Source organism: Coturnix japonica, chromosome 5 (genome assembly GCF_054131305.1).
Source record: "Coturnix japonica strain WE chromosome 5, WE-NBRP24, whole genome shotgun sequence".
Taxonomy (NCBI): domain Eukaryota; kingdom Metazoa; phylum Chordata; class Aves; order Galliformes; family Phasianidae; genus Coturnix; species Coturnix japonica.
In genome coordinates this window covers 24,500,861-24,514,662 of record NC_140667.1, presented here as the reverse complement: position 1 = coordinate 24,514,662, position 13,802 = coordinate 24,500,861, and the positions used below count along the sequence as shown (strand labels likewise).

Below are 13,802 nucleotides of genomic sequence, written 5' to 3'. Positions count from 1 at the left end.
CCTTAGGCTGCCCAAGGCAACTGTCAAACCAACAACAGGTTGTCTGGACCGAATCCCAAGACTTCAGAACTGTTACCAAGCACCTCCAACACAAAGCACCAGTACATTATCCCGCCTCTTGCCTCCTGCAAATGCATTTAGGTTAGAAAACACATTCTCTATAGTGTCTCACCTGATCCCCATCTTACAGTCCATTACACACGGCCCTTCAAAATCAGTAAGCAAGTCATCCAGCTGAATGTAGGTCTCTCCATCTCTCTCCACTACACCATGGAAGCAAGGGACGCAGGATCGTAGAGGGTCTTTCATTAATCGCTCAAAACATTCCTTTTCATTCTCTGAGAAGCGTTTGAGAATCTTACCACTATCAGCTGCCTTGAAACTCCCTAAAAAGAAAATCAAACACATGTTGTTTGCCTGACCTGCAAAAGGGAAAACCACCTTCCCCCACTACTCCAGCCTCATCTACCTCATCAGCATGACATCAAAAGTCTGTTCCCAAATGAGAAAAGATAACATGCCACTCATAAAAGTTAAATGCCCAGAGCAAACATGGTTGTTGGCGGTGAAAATCCATTTGGATGCATTCCCACATCAGAATTTATAGCTTTAAGGAATGCAGCTGCTCCAAACCATTTTTGTTTTATCCATACTAAACGCTCTGTTAGGATATTAAACATTACTATACTTACTAAAATGTACAAGAAGAAACCACAAGCCATACTGACTCAACGTTCTGACAGCCTCTTTTAAAGCTGCATAACACTGTCAGCATTGGCTTTGACCTTAATCCCCACATAAGGTATACCTGCTGAGTGTGTACATTCCAAAGCAGCACAGTCCATCAGTGATCAGGAAGCTGAGCACGGCCCTTTCTACACGCGCAGCCTGTGTCTGCACATGCACATACACCCAGGTACTGTGCCTGCCCTGGGGAGCCCTTCTAATCTGCAGGTACAACCTGCAGCACAATTGTTTTCACAGCCACGGGTCTGAACGGTATCCAGTACAAATGAAAGAGTGTGCATAGGCCAAGATAAGCAGTTATTACACTCCAGCTGTGGAATTTGCAGCCTGTCAATAACATCTGAGAAAAGTACATGTTTCATTCACAAGTACTCTTTATTTAATCTTCACAACAGAAAACAGGCCCCAAAGTAGGAGCCTCATTAAACCTGTGCACTATATTTTTATTGCAGATGGATCTTTCATCCATTGCAACCTGGTTTCTTGCTGACAAATTCTGACACCAGCACTGGCTCATTACAAGGGCTAGGGTGACGATGGCACAAGTTTTAGTTTAGAAAAAACTTGTCCTGTTACAGAAGAACAGCTGCAAAAAATGATGGACTAAATGCAATCACAGAAAACTATCAAAAGCAAACAGAAATGGTATCTCTCCCAGTTAACTTTGGTAAACTCTCAACCTTCTTCTTCTACCCTACAAAAGCACTCAGAAGGGTTATGATTACACAAAGTTCAGTGCAGCACTCCACAGAGATCAAGCCAACCCCACACATACTGTGATAGAAACCACAGTAAGACAGGGTCATCTTGGCACTGTGTGATATACGTCAGTACTCCACTATGCAAATGCAGCTACTCCATTTCGAGGACTAAATAAATCTCTCTGCACAGCCTTGAAGTGCATTACACTAATGCATTAACATACAAAGCGCTGGTTAGAGAACTGCATTAAAGCACGATGCAGCGTAGGCGCCTGCCCACGTGTATACTAATAAACCCCACACTAGCACATAGGGAACAAGGGCTGCATAAAAATTAAATGAAGCGTAAGAGAAGCAAACCTGTTGACTTCTCCTTAATGGTGCTTTTTTTTCTGTTTGTTTGTTTGTTTTAAGCTTATAAATGAAAGTAATCCTATATTGGGGGCACACCAACTAACTTCTACTGACACAAAATTAGAATTAGCTGATTGAGCTGCTATATGCATTGTATGCATATAATGAATAACGACAATCCCCACTATGCAAACACCTGGCCACCAAATCAACTGTCACCATATTTGCTTTCCTCTCAAGGGCTTACTCCATGCCAAGAGTCTGGGGTTGGCACCAGAAAACCTGCCCTTGTCAAGGCTGGGGTGCACAAGGGCAAGGACAGTAATGCTTCCAGATAGGGGAAGTAACATATTGGCTACTCAGTCAGTAAAAATGATCCCACACCACATTCCAGAGACAAAACCATTGAAGATACTCATCTCACCTGTATGCCCAGCCAGCTGCACCCATGAGTAGCGTTTCTTGAAGGGGCTAATCACTGGTAAGTTAACCATGGTTTTAATTGTGTGCCATGCCTTTTTCTGAAATGCAAAGAAAAGAAATATTAAATCAGGCAAAATACGATATCCTGACATATCATAAACCTACCATACAGCTTCAAGCACACTGAATTGATCCTCCCTGATTTGTAAGCACTCAAAGGTAGGAACATAAAACAAACACTGCAACCATCTCTGGAAAAATACACTTGTAAAATAGCAGACATACATAGTCAAATATAATGCTCCATCATCCACAAGAAAGCTGTCTGTAAAAAATAAGAGTCAAGCCGCACCACAGGCCTGTTCTGAGCCACACCTGGCCCTCTCTCTCTGTATCTGAGTCATGCAGAGAGCAGACGCTGAAACTACACTTACGCATGTTTAAGTTTCCATGAGACACGAATACGAGCTGTTTGCCACTGTCAGCAATATTTCCTTTCCCAGAGGCTTTCAACATCACGTCACGATTAACAGCTTTCACCAAGTCAACAAGTGAGTCTCATCGTATTAGGTGCACAGAACACGCATCACTAATCAGGCTCACAGTTCACTCAGTGCCCCCATAGCACACATTGGCAGGGTGCTGTACAACTTATTCCAGGTCACGGATTTTCCCACTGGCTCCTCTCTTTCCCTATCTCGTTACTTTTTAACAAAGCTGGTCACTGCTCAGGCCACCTTGGCTGTCCCCCAGGGCCGCTGTCTGGATCCTGCGCCAGGCAGGCAGGGAAACAGAGCAGCTGGTCACAAACAGCAGCTGAGTGCTCCATCACAAAGGTGGAAAGGTGGAGGAATAAAAAAAAACAACACAGAGTGGAATAGAGTTTCATGCTTTGGGACTAAAACCCTGGCAAGTCAGAACCACAACCCTCTAGCTAGCACGTTACATGCTGAGAAATCCTAAAGTGCACCACAAACAAGGGAGGCAGGCTCATTTCTTCCATCACTAGGATGTGACACCATGCTGGAGGAAAAAACCAAAGCTTGTAACAGCATGTACTGGCTATGCACAACAGAACAGAAGTGCAAAGCATAAAGTAAAACTGCAAGTAAAGAAACACAGGCAAAGTGTAGCTCTCCAGATCACGCTCTGACCTGGCCGCCCTTCCCAGATTTGTTCAGTGATAGCACTATTGGTCATTGTGTGGGGGCAAAATTGGGTGGCTGCCTTACCACGTACTAGGAGGATGTGTGAACTCACAGATACAAGTAGTATCACTTCTTGGGATTTATTTTTCCTCAGGGAAGTTTTATGTTATGCTGTAACTTGAACTAACAAAATATAATCTCCATACAGGAGCACTTGTTCTGAAATATGATTGCTTTCCTATTTAGCTTATCTTGGATTTGAGAGCAGCTCGAGCTGAAGTCACTCTTGGTTTGAGCCAAGCTTCCCATGCAGCAGCAATACTTTCATAAACATACTGTGCTAGCAAGAGGAAACATTCAAAGAAAGTTGTGGATGTTAGAGAATTATGAAGACTCGGATGTACATGCTGAAACTCCACAGATGTCACTAGCTCCAGCTAAGATACAGCTTAATAAACCCCTACAGCAGGTTTATACGCCCCTGCAGTACCATACTCCGTATTATTTGCCTTAGATCATTCCAGATCACTACTGCACACTGCTAGGCAGCAGCACTGCTGTAGCACAGGGCTAACTGCAGTGTAGTGAGAATGAAAGATACCTGCACAGCACCTGTAAGTGGCCCAAGCCTCCTTCTGGAGGAAAGAGTAATGTAAATATTGTTATTCAAGCAGAAGAGATTAAAAATGATTTCTGTGTAGCCTGTTTAGCAGATAGGAGAAGCCCTTCTGTCTTCCCCAGTTTCTGCTGCAGACAAACAGGATCCAAAGCCATTCACAGAACAACCAGAAGCAAGCACCATTCTGAGTTGAAATAATCCCTCTGAATGCAACTTCTGCCTAAACTGAAGTCTTTGAAGATTCCAAGCTAGTTTTCAGGTTTGTACTGCTGGCTCCCCACCCCACAACCACAAGTCAGTAGCATTCTCTATCCCTTCTATAAGGATCCTATGCTCATCATGATGTCCCACTCCTAACACACTGTATCATGTCTCCCAATGATGTGTCATACTGCTATATCCAGAAGTGATGAGAAGCACAGGTTTCCAAGGAATGCATGTCAGCTGTCAATGCAACACCACACTCTAGTGGTTTTCCCACCTCCTCCCTCCCACCCAGCCCTCAAAAGCTGCAGCTTTTATTTGTGCTGTGGGTGTGAAGGAGAGACAATGGGCCAAATCCAACTTCAGCTCAAGTGAAATTTGACTGCTTAGGTTATAGCTGCCTGGGATGAATATGTTTCAGGTACTCACGCAATACAAAGTGCTGACAATTTTTTATTTTATTATTTACTTTCTATCTACTGATAACCCCCTTTCCCCTAAAACAAGGAAAGCAGGAAACTGGAGCTAAGTTGGAAAAGATCCCTTTCAGCTCCATATCAGTGGGGCACACTGTCCCAGGCAGTGGTTCAGCAAATGTACTTTTCCCCCACTGCAACTTTCAGTCTCCAACCCCACTCAAGTGAAGATGCAAACTGAAGGATGCAAACAGGGCTGCAGGCTGTTGGAGCAGTGGCGTGAGTGGGAAGATGAAAACTTTGTGTGCCTGCTGTAGGAGGAATCTTTCTCACATCTATTTCTAAAGCAAGATCATCCTCTTTGTTAGTGATGATATGTGTTTTTCAAATCACTGCCTCATGCTGCAATAGCAGCAAGGACCGATGCCATTGCCCATGTGTATTTGCAGTCCTTATCTCCCTCAGCCCCCTTACTTCTACATTTCTGCTCAGTTTTCCTTGATCTTCTACTTAGGCTGGATTTCTCTAGGCCTTATTTCTTCTAGATTCCCAGACAGTGTTCTATGGCACATACACATGTACAGGGAAAATTTAGATCTATATATGAGGATAATCTGAATGCCTCAAGATCAATGTAATTAAGATTTTTCCAATAAGAAAAAAAAGCATTCCAAAAGGCAAAGGTGCAACACTTTAACATTCTTAGATTGAGCACTTAAGTTACTCAGTGTGAACTGTATATGGAAGTGTTAGTTACATGTACACACACAATAAAAGATGCTACAATGAAAGACGTGGGATGCTGAAGAGGACAACATCTAGTATTCTGCTAAGGAGCATGTGACAGGCTGTGCCACTAGAACAGTAGCTAAGGAGCAAAAGAGAAAAAATGCTGTGGAAGAGAATGGAAGAACCAATCCCTGTAACAAAACCACAAGGCATTCAAAGGACTGTGGCTTTGTGCCTGACAGTGATTTGTGCTATTATGCGGACTGCTCTTTTGAATCACTGAATCTGAAGCACAGCACTGAAGTGTATATGTATACACTGGGCTGATGAAGTTTTCCAGACCATTCAAAACTAGAGTTCACTGTTGCCATCTCACCCATCCCATTAAGAATCAAAGATGAACAGCAACTCTGAGCCACTGATTCTTGTTACGATGAGAGCACAGCTTCATACATTACTGCTATGCAGAAGCACAGCCATCGCGATTCTGCCTCAGTACACCAGTAGGACATGGCTGAGCAAAACCCACTACGCTTCCTGGGAGCAGGCTCATTTCATTCTGAGGGATTCTGGATCAGGTCTGAGCACCCACAAAAGTTAATCTGTTTCCCTGAAATCCTCCCACTATTTCAGGAGAAGGGCTATAACATCCTAATAGCTAAGCTCACTGAACAGGGAAGAGGAGTCTGCTGAGGGCATTCCTTTAACTGTATAGGGAGTGCCTTGTTCTTTTTTTGATGCTGTTTCAGGGGCTGTATAGACCAACTCAAATCTCTCACTGAGTATATACCAAATATCCCAGGGACAGATGTGTTCTGATCCAAGGGTGACAGAGACTTTTCCATCAAACACGTTCAAATCTCCCTTACTTAAAGGGAAAACAAAAATAAATGCCTCGGTTCTGCCAACAGCTACCACACATGTAACTACCCTGAGGCACTGACAGGCAGGTAAACAGGAATTTGCAGTCAACAGAGTCCTAATTGAAACAAATAAAATGTATAAATACCAATTACATCTAAAATAATGGGGATGGGAGGCTAGGGGGGGAGATTTAAGCAATAAAATCCATCAGCTGTAATAATCTTAGCACATTATTTGAAGCTACAGTGAGTTAAAGAACAGAAGTAAACTAAAACAGCATTAACAGGGTCCCTAAGTTCATTTTTCTATCATCAGCAAGGCAGAGTAGTAGTTTCTTGCCTGAGCTGGTAGATTTTCATGGAAATTCTGCTTAACAGTAGTTAACAATAACCTCTGCAACCTTTTTCCAGGACAATTTCAGTAGTTTCTTTATCTAAGATCCTGCTGCCTTTTTTCTCTGCTCTAGTACAAAGCCTACGCAAGCCTACAAAGAGCTATTATGACAGCAAGAAACAAAAGGATAGTGAGAAATTTCCTTATAATTTTTCTTAAAAGGCTCTAAAGACAGAGTACTTAATCGTCACTTATCATCCTCTACCATTCCCTTAAAGTCGTCACATCATTTAACTTAAATTCTGCAGCTCTGGGACATGGGGGCTGAAATGTGATCTGTATTGTGGGTGCCACTGCCTACACAGTGTCTCACCAACACCTAGATGGAAAAAGGATCATCCACAGGGACTTCGAAGGAATATAAAAAAAACTATAATCTTCAGAAGGCTGCCACACATTTCCAAGTAATCCTCTAAGCTCCATGCATTGAAATCACAAAACCACCAAGCAAGATGTTGCCTGGCAGTCCCAGACAACTCAGTGCAAACCAGCAAGCTTGACAAGCGTGTGAGGTAACTGATGGGCGCTGGTCTCTTAAAGGAAAGAGTAACCAAAATAGACTGGAAAAAGCAACACCTGAGAATGCATCAGCCGAAACCGCCTTCTAGACAGTGGGCCCTATGCCGAAAGGAAGTGCTGCTAAGCAGGGTGTCAGTCCTGAGTTCCCCGTGTACCGTGTTATTCATTCCCAGTGGCTCACCTTTCCTCCATGATTTTCTTTTCCAATACTTCTTCCTTCCCGAGTCACATGTTAGGACCCTATTACTCTGAGTCACATAACAAATCGTCACAAAGTCAATATGACTACACAGAGCTCTCAGAAGTACCCATGTGAACAACTGATAGACTAGTCCCGCAAAAATCTCCTGTTAAAGATCTGTTCCCTCTGAGCTCAGTGTGTTTCAGAAATGGTTTCACTTACGTAACTATACATATTTACTTAAAAACTTAGGGGTTTAAAGCTTTTAAAACTGAGTTAATGATCTACAAAATCCTTTACTGTTCTGCTCCCCTTAGTTTATTAAAACTGAAGTTTGCTCAAACGTAGTTTGTTTTGTTTGCTTAATTTTTCATGCTGCTTCCCCCAACTATTTCAATCAATTTGGAAAATGAAATTAATGCATTCCGCTTTGTTTCCCGTATGGTTTGCCACTACCTGCAGTGGCTTCCACCTGATACATTGGAGTAGCTTGTATACAAAGAGCTTGAAATAGGTCTGATGCTACTAGCCATATTATTTCAATAAACTAAAGCTAGCCTGACAAATGCAGTTATCACCTGACTCACTGCAGCACTACCAGCTATTGCCATAAAACACTTCCTTATGAAATCATTCTCAGTGGACAACAATCAAGATAGTTACTAGTCTAGTTAATTACCCTTTCCTTAGACATGCTTCCTGTGAGAATGTAATCAATAACTACAGTTCCATAATAACAACCTAAAAAGGATTACACTTTAACAATGAATCACAATATTCTACCAAGACAAGTCATCGGCAGCATAATCCCCCACAAACCAATGAGACTGCCCCAGGTGCAGCTTCACAGCTGCCAACATCAAAGGTTGAGGGACTCCACTGCTACAAGTGTGAGGCTCTGGGGCAGCCCACTGTGTAGTTTCATTTCATGGAGATCTGTGGATTTGAATGATAACTTATCTAAAAAAAAGTAATGAAAGCAACTGAGCAACAGGAGACCATTACAACTGCAGAACTTGTCTCCTGAGGGATCCTGGTTTTGATTTCTTCCAGTTCAAGGCTTGGTATAATTGTATTTGCAAACCTGAAGAGGCAGGCAGCTGACTCAGTCAGATTCAGATCCTGAAGCAATGAATGCTTTCATGCCTAACAGAAGCAACTAGTAACTATCCTGGCTTTTTTTTTTTTTTTTTTTTTTTTTTTTTTTTAAAATACTATGTACAGATATGCACACTTGAAAATACCTAAAGCATTTCACTGCAGTCAATCAGAATTTCATTACTACTTGCTGTTATCATCCAGTCCATAGAAACTCCCAGGCTTGGGATCAGGCAGCACTTGAAGAAAAAAATTAGAAGACCTAACAAGGCATCACACTGCAACAGACAGGTCGAGGAATATCTGTAATTCTTCCTTATTTGCTGGAAGAACACCAGTTCAATACCCAAACTCTGTGCAGGGAATTCAGGTGCAAGATTTGCCCATAACTTAAACAAAACAATGTCACCAATCAATAAAGCTGGTTCAGCCATATGCGACACTTGGTTTCTATGTTCAGCAGCTAGTTTCTATGCTTTTGCCCCCTATTAAAGGTTTCTGGAGTCCTCAAACTAAGGAGATTCTTGCTGCCAAGTCTACTACCCACTTGTCTGAATGAGACATGAATCACGAATCAAGACAAAGATCTCAATGGGTGGGAGGTGAAAGAGCAAGCCAACAAGAAGAATGCTTCCCAAGCAAGTCCAGACAGGAAGGTATAAGTAAACACTCACACAAACCATTAAAACTAAGTTTGAGTGCAGCATTTGATTTAGCTCCCAGGATGGGGTTAGGCTTTTACAGCAGATGATTTAGCCCTGCATTTACTGTGGTTCACCTTTTCTTGTCACTGCGCTATGATCAGGTTTCTGATGCACACAGTAAACACTACTCTGCACAGTACCCCCAGATGCAAACATTCATCACCAGGCTGATGGGTATTTAGGTCTGAATACAAAAAGTTCTCAGTGGTAACACATACCACAGCTTGCCCGGCTCAGAGTCCAGAGCTCTAAGTACAGACTTGGAAAAGTCCATGCCCTGAGCTGATAAGCAACAGCGTCATCTGTTCTTCAGACTGTCAGATGCACGATGCAAACCAACATCAACCGATAATTTGTCCAAATCACTGCAGTTGGCCTTCTGTCACAGCAGCCGTGTTACTTCAAATGCTGCCAACATACACTTCAGGAACATCATCTAGGATGCTGTTACTCTTCTTAAGGAAATTACAGAACAATCTCCACACACCAAACTCCTTGGGAGCCTTGACCACCCTCGTATCCCTTTTAGTCAGCACAGCCCACAAGAAACTAACACATGCTCCTTCTCACACAGCGGAGCTTCCCGCAGCATCTGAGTGCCAACTGGAGCTGGGAGACCGATGATCAACAGCAAGGGAGAACACACAATCCTGAAGAAGAACGGCAGTCTGCACGCTACATGAGCAGCTTCCTGATTACCACTTCTAGACAGGCTGCCAGGCAAAGTGTGACTACACCTTCATCTCTGCCTCTTTCACCACCCAGCCTCCAAAGCTCTGAAAAGCAACGCTCAGCCTGTATGCAGCCCTTGACACTTCTGGTTTTGCACTCAACCATGGGTAATGGCCACAGCTGCTCAAAGCAGCACTTGGCAGGTGTATCCTCCAACTGCAAGGTTTTCGTTTCCTGTTTGTACCACAGGCAAGATGGGCTGAGCTAATTCTTCAGAGTCATGAGAAACAGTTAACGCAATAAGCAGAAACAAAGCTGCAAGACAGAAGCCTCAGGTTCCTGCATTTTCTCCTCTGTCATGCCTCACCATGCATTATGCAGTGAGGTGCGTATGTTTTCTGGCTTGCTACCCTGCAGGATACTTGGTAAGCTTGTTTGATATTTGTTATCTCTGGACTAAAGGAAAAAGTGAAAGCAAGAGAACTTATTGGACAGTAACATATCACTGAATTACCTGGAGTGCAAAATTACATACAACCCACTTCACAGCTGGATTCTGCTTCTAAATCCAGGAGAGGCCCCCTCCAAATCAGAAAGCAGTGCAGCACAGTGAAAGCATTGCTTGTCATTCTGCAAACAGCACCAGGAGCCACAGTCAGCTGATTATTCCACAGCAATTGTATTTTGTTTCTCTTCATTAACTAAGTTATCTACTGTCTGTGTGCCACTCCCAGGCCAAAAGCCAAAGGAATTAGATGGGTTTTGTTTACTTTATCACAGGCACTTTGTAGAAGCCTATTTTTAAGGGGCAATATCATTAGCTGAAATAATAAAACGTAAACATTTGCTGTTCTGAGGGATGAGATTACCACGGCCATTATCTCCACCTCCACAGTCTGTGCTTTGCTCTGAAAGACATTGGTTCTCCAACAGGACAGAGCTCTGCCACCTCTTTGCTCTGCTGGGCAAACCCAAATGAGAGACATTCTGTTAGAACATCAGTTTTCCTGGAAACCGAAATGTTATTATTCAAGAAGTACATGGAAATTTCCTTGCTATAGGAAAGTTCATTTGCTTTCAGAGCAGACATTTGCAATTTATCTAAGCTGTCCATCACCCAGAATAATTTTGTGGTAAATCAAATATCACTTTGACAGATGGTGTGGCAGAAGGAAAGAAATCTTTCTTAACCTCCAAAACAACTGTAGTTTGATTCCTCAGAAGCTTTCTACGCCAGTTAGGCAACTTGAGAATTCTTTGATCATCCTCCATTAATCCTCTTCTAGTTATGGGCCACTTATTGACATCAGTCATGAGACAAGGACATTTGAAAAACCACACTCTTTAGATTAAAAGAAAAAAAGAAGGAGCTTAACATCCTATTATAGAGGACACTTAATTTTATCAGTTCCTAAATATTCATCTGTTTGGAATTCTTTAAACCCAAATACATCCACACATCTTTATACACAGACCAAGACATCCAGCTTAAAACATAAGCACAATTTGTCAAGGCATAGAAAACTGTCATTTGTGAACTGCGTACAACCTCAAATCCCAAGGTACTACAAGTACCAATCAGGTATGGTTTCTGTATAACATCAAGACAGACTGCATTCAAGCAAGAAGCCAGGAAATAACTTCAAGAAGCTAATCTCCCCCAGCTGAGCTCCAGGCACTTGGGAAGGAAACTGAGCACACATTTCATCCCATCTGCTATGGTGATGTAGGCTAACTTAGACACACAGCTCTAGCCTGCACATCCAGCCTAGGCTCACCATCAGTTTATCACCTCAGAAATTCACTATCCACAGAAGAAAATCTAGTTTGAATAAACAGAAAAGATAGGAATCCTTTATTACAACTTCTCATTCATCACTAAACACACTGGCCACAATTCTGCAGTTGGTCTGATAGTAATGATTTGCCTTCTAACAACTGGTCAAAGACTACTCCCTTCTTTACCCTAAACAGAAAGGCATTTCTGAGAGAGATTTATTTTTTCAAGTGTTTTAAATCCAACTTCTTGCTTTCCTACCATGGTAATTCAGCTTACAGTATCCTGAAGTGTCAAACACTCATTTGCATGAGATAAAACTGCCATTTCACTACAGCATCTTAGTGCAGAGACATGCCCTCCCTCTGCTGCAGCCCCAACAACTACAATAGCTGTATTTCAGAACACCGCTGAATGATGTAATTAATGCTTGTAAACTGTATTATAGGCACTCAAATAAGGCATGCGAGACTCAAGTAAGAAGCTGCACAGTGTTAAGTGAAAAGTATTATTAGAGCCTAAAAATACGTCATGTTAAAACAGATCAGACGCACTGGTAACAGTTTACCATCTGCTCTTCTAATCACAAGACAAAGTCCAGTACTCCTTCCTCTCCTCCTTTGCTGCCTTCAAACTCACACTTCCATTTTCCTCTAAAGAGTCATAAACAGTCGCTGCTTCTCCTATCATATACTCCACTGTTCAAACAGGCCCACCCTTTGGAATGGAATGCAACTGTCAACATGCGATAGGACACTGTTACTCAGCTGGGTGCGGTGTTTACCTAGGAGAAAACTACATCTTTCAGTGACTACTTCAGTAACTGAGCTTAATCACAGTAACTGTGAGATTATTCCAAACCACTGAGTTGAAATAAGTTTTTGAATAAACAAACAAACAAAAAAAAAAGCCACATTCCTATTTGGGTTTGCATGAAAACATGAGTCCAGTGTTTTAGAAAAGATAGGAGTCCACACGAGAACATGGAATTTGGTGAAGGTGGGGAGCAAGAAGGCCTTCTGGGTCACAAGATATTACTTGTTTTTGAAGCAAACATAAGACTAGCAAAACTCTTACTGCCCCCAGTCAGCACTGGAAATATGTAAAGAATCTGGTGAAGAGGATAACTTTACCTTGACAAAAACTACAGGATCAAAAGAACTTCTGTTAACAGAAGAGCACAAGGCAAGTTGAATTCCTCCTCCGTAGCAGTAGCGGGTAATCCCAGCAGATTAAATTATTTAAAATTTTAATTTCCATAGCGTAGCCTTAAGAAAAGGAGTTGAATTCAGACCTTACATAAGCAGCAGTGACTCAAGACTGAAACAAGGCATCTGAGTACTGAAGACCTGTGGGTGTCTGAACAATAGTGTTGTACACAGTACGTTTCCTCTGCCCTGAAGGTAAACAAACGCATTCAGAATGAAGATCCCGGAGAGCCCACCTACTTTAGAAGCACAGACATGAACTGCCAATTATTGAGGAGCTAACAATAAAATAAACAGCCTAGTTTATATATAGACCATTTATCTACTGAGAATTTAAGAGGCACAAAAATCCAACCCATAAACCTTAAGAATTCCATACAGTTGGTCCCTAGAAACAGAACTGTGAGCTATGGTCCTCTATAATGCACAGCCACCTGCAATGGCCTTGGGAAATCTGGAAGCAGCAGCAGCTTCTGTGCCAGACTGAACACAGGTGTGTGCAGAACCTGAGAATAACCAACATCAGCACAAACAGCACAATGCTATTAGCATGGGACGTCCTCTCTCCCTGATCCTACTGCTGGAGGAAGTCGGATGCATATTCTCTTTGGTCTTACTATAGACTTCAGGGAAAATAAGACATGAAGCTGTTACAGGAGCCTGAGATTATTGCTGAAATTCACACAGATCATCAGGGCAAAAGTCTCCAGAGTGCCAGCTCCCCATAACATATTTAAAACACAGCTTCCTAACTGTTTCTGCTGAGTGCTTTTGGTAGCCATGGTGGTATGAAAAGCACATGACAGACATAAGCCCCTAGAAGTCAGAAGTCTCACCTTAAAAATCCCTCATAGGACTTCAAAAATGGCAGGATCTGGCCACAAGGGCCTTGTGATTTAATTGTTTTGTCTATCTAGATCAGTACAAGGAAGACAAAAACACTGCTTATCTGAATTCCGTGGAACAAGATTTTACAGACCATATTCAGTTATCAGTCCAAAATTGTGACACTCAGCATTCTGTGCTACAAGAAGTGAAAGCTGGA

The 13,802-nt window shown here is 42.3% G+C and overlaps 1 protein-coding gene across 6 annotated transcripts in view; it reads right to left on the bottom strand.

Annotated features, from left to right (window-relative positions):
• ITPKA (inositol-trisphosphate 3-kinase A) overlaps positions 1-13,802 on the bottom strand; it is a 35,734-nt gene that overhangs the window by 11,753 nt on the left and 10,179 nt on the right. For 3 of the 6 annotated variants that reach the window (XM_015864256.3, XM_015864257.3, XM_085550277.1), the window contains exons 2-3: positions 2,227-2,323; positions 173-386 (exon numbers count right to left, since the gene is read on the bottom strand). In XM_015864256.3, the coding sequence (XP_015719742.1) occupies positions 173-386; positions 2,227-2,323 (311 nt within the window). Of the gene's footprint in view, positions 1-172; positions 387-2,226; positions 2,324-2,510; positions 2,624-2,659; positions 2,800-7,298; positions 7,439-13,802 lie in introns of those variants that run through there. The other 3 variants (XM_085550278.1, XM_085550280.1, XM_085550279.1) reach the window with 3 other exon arrangements.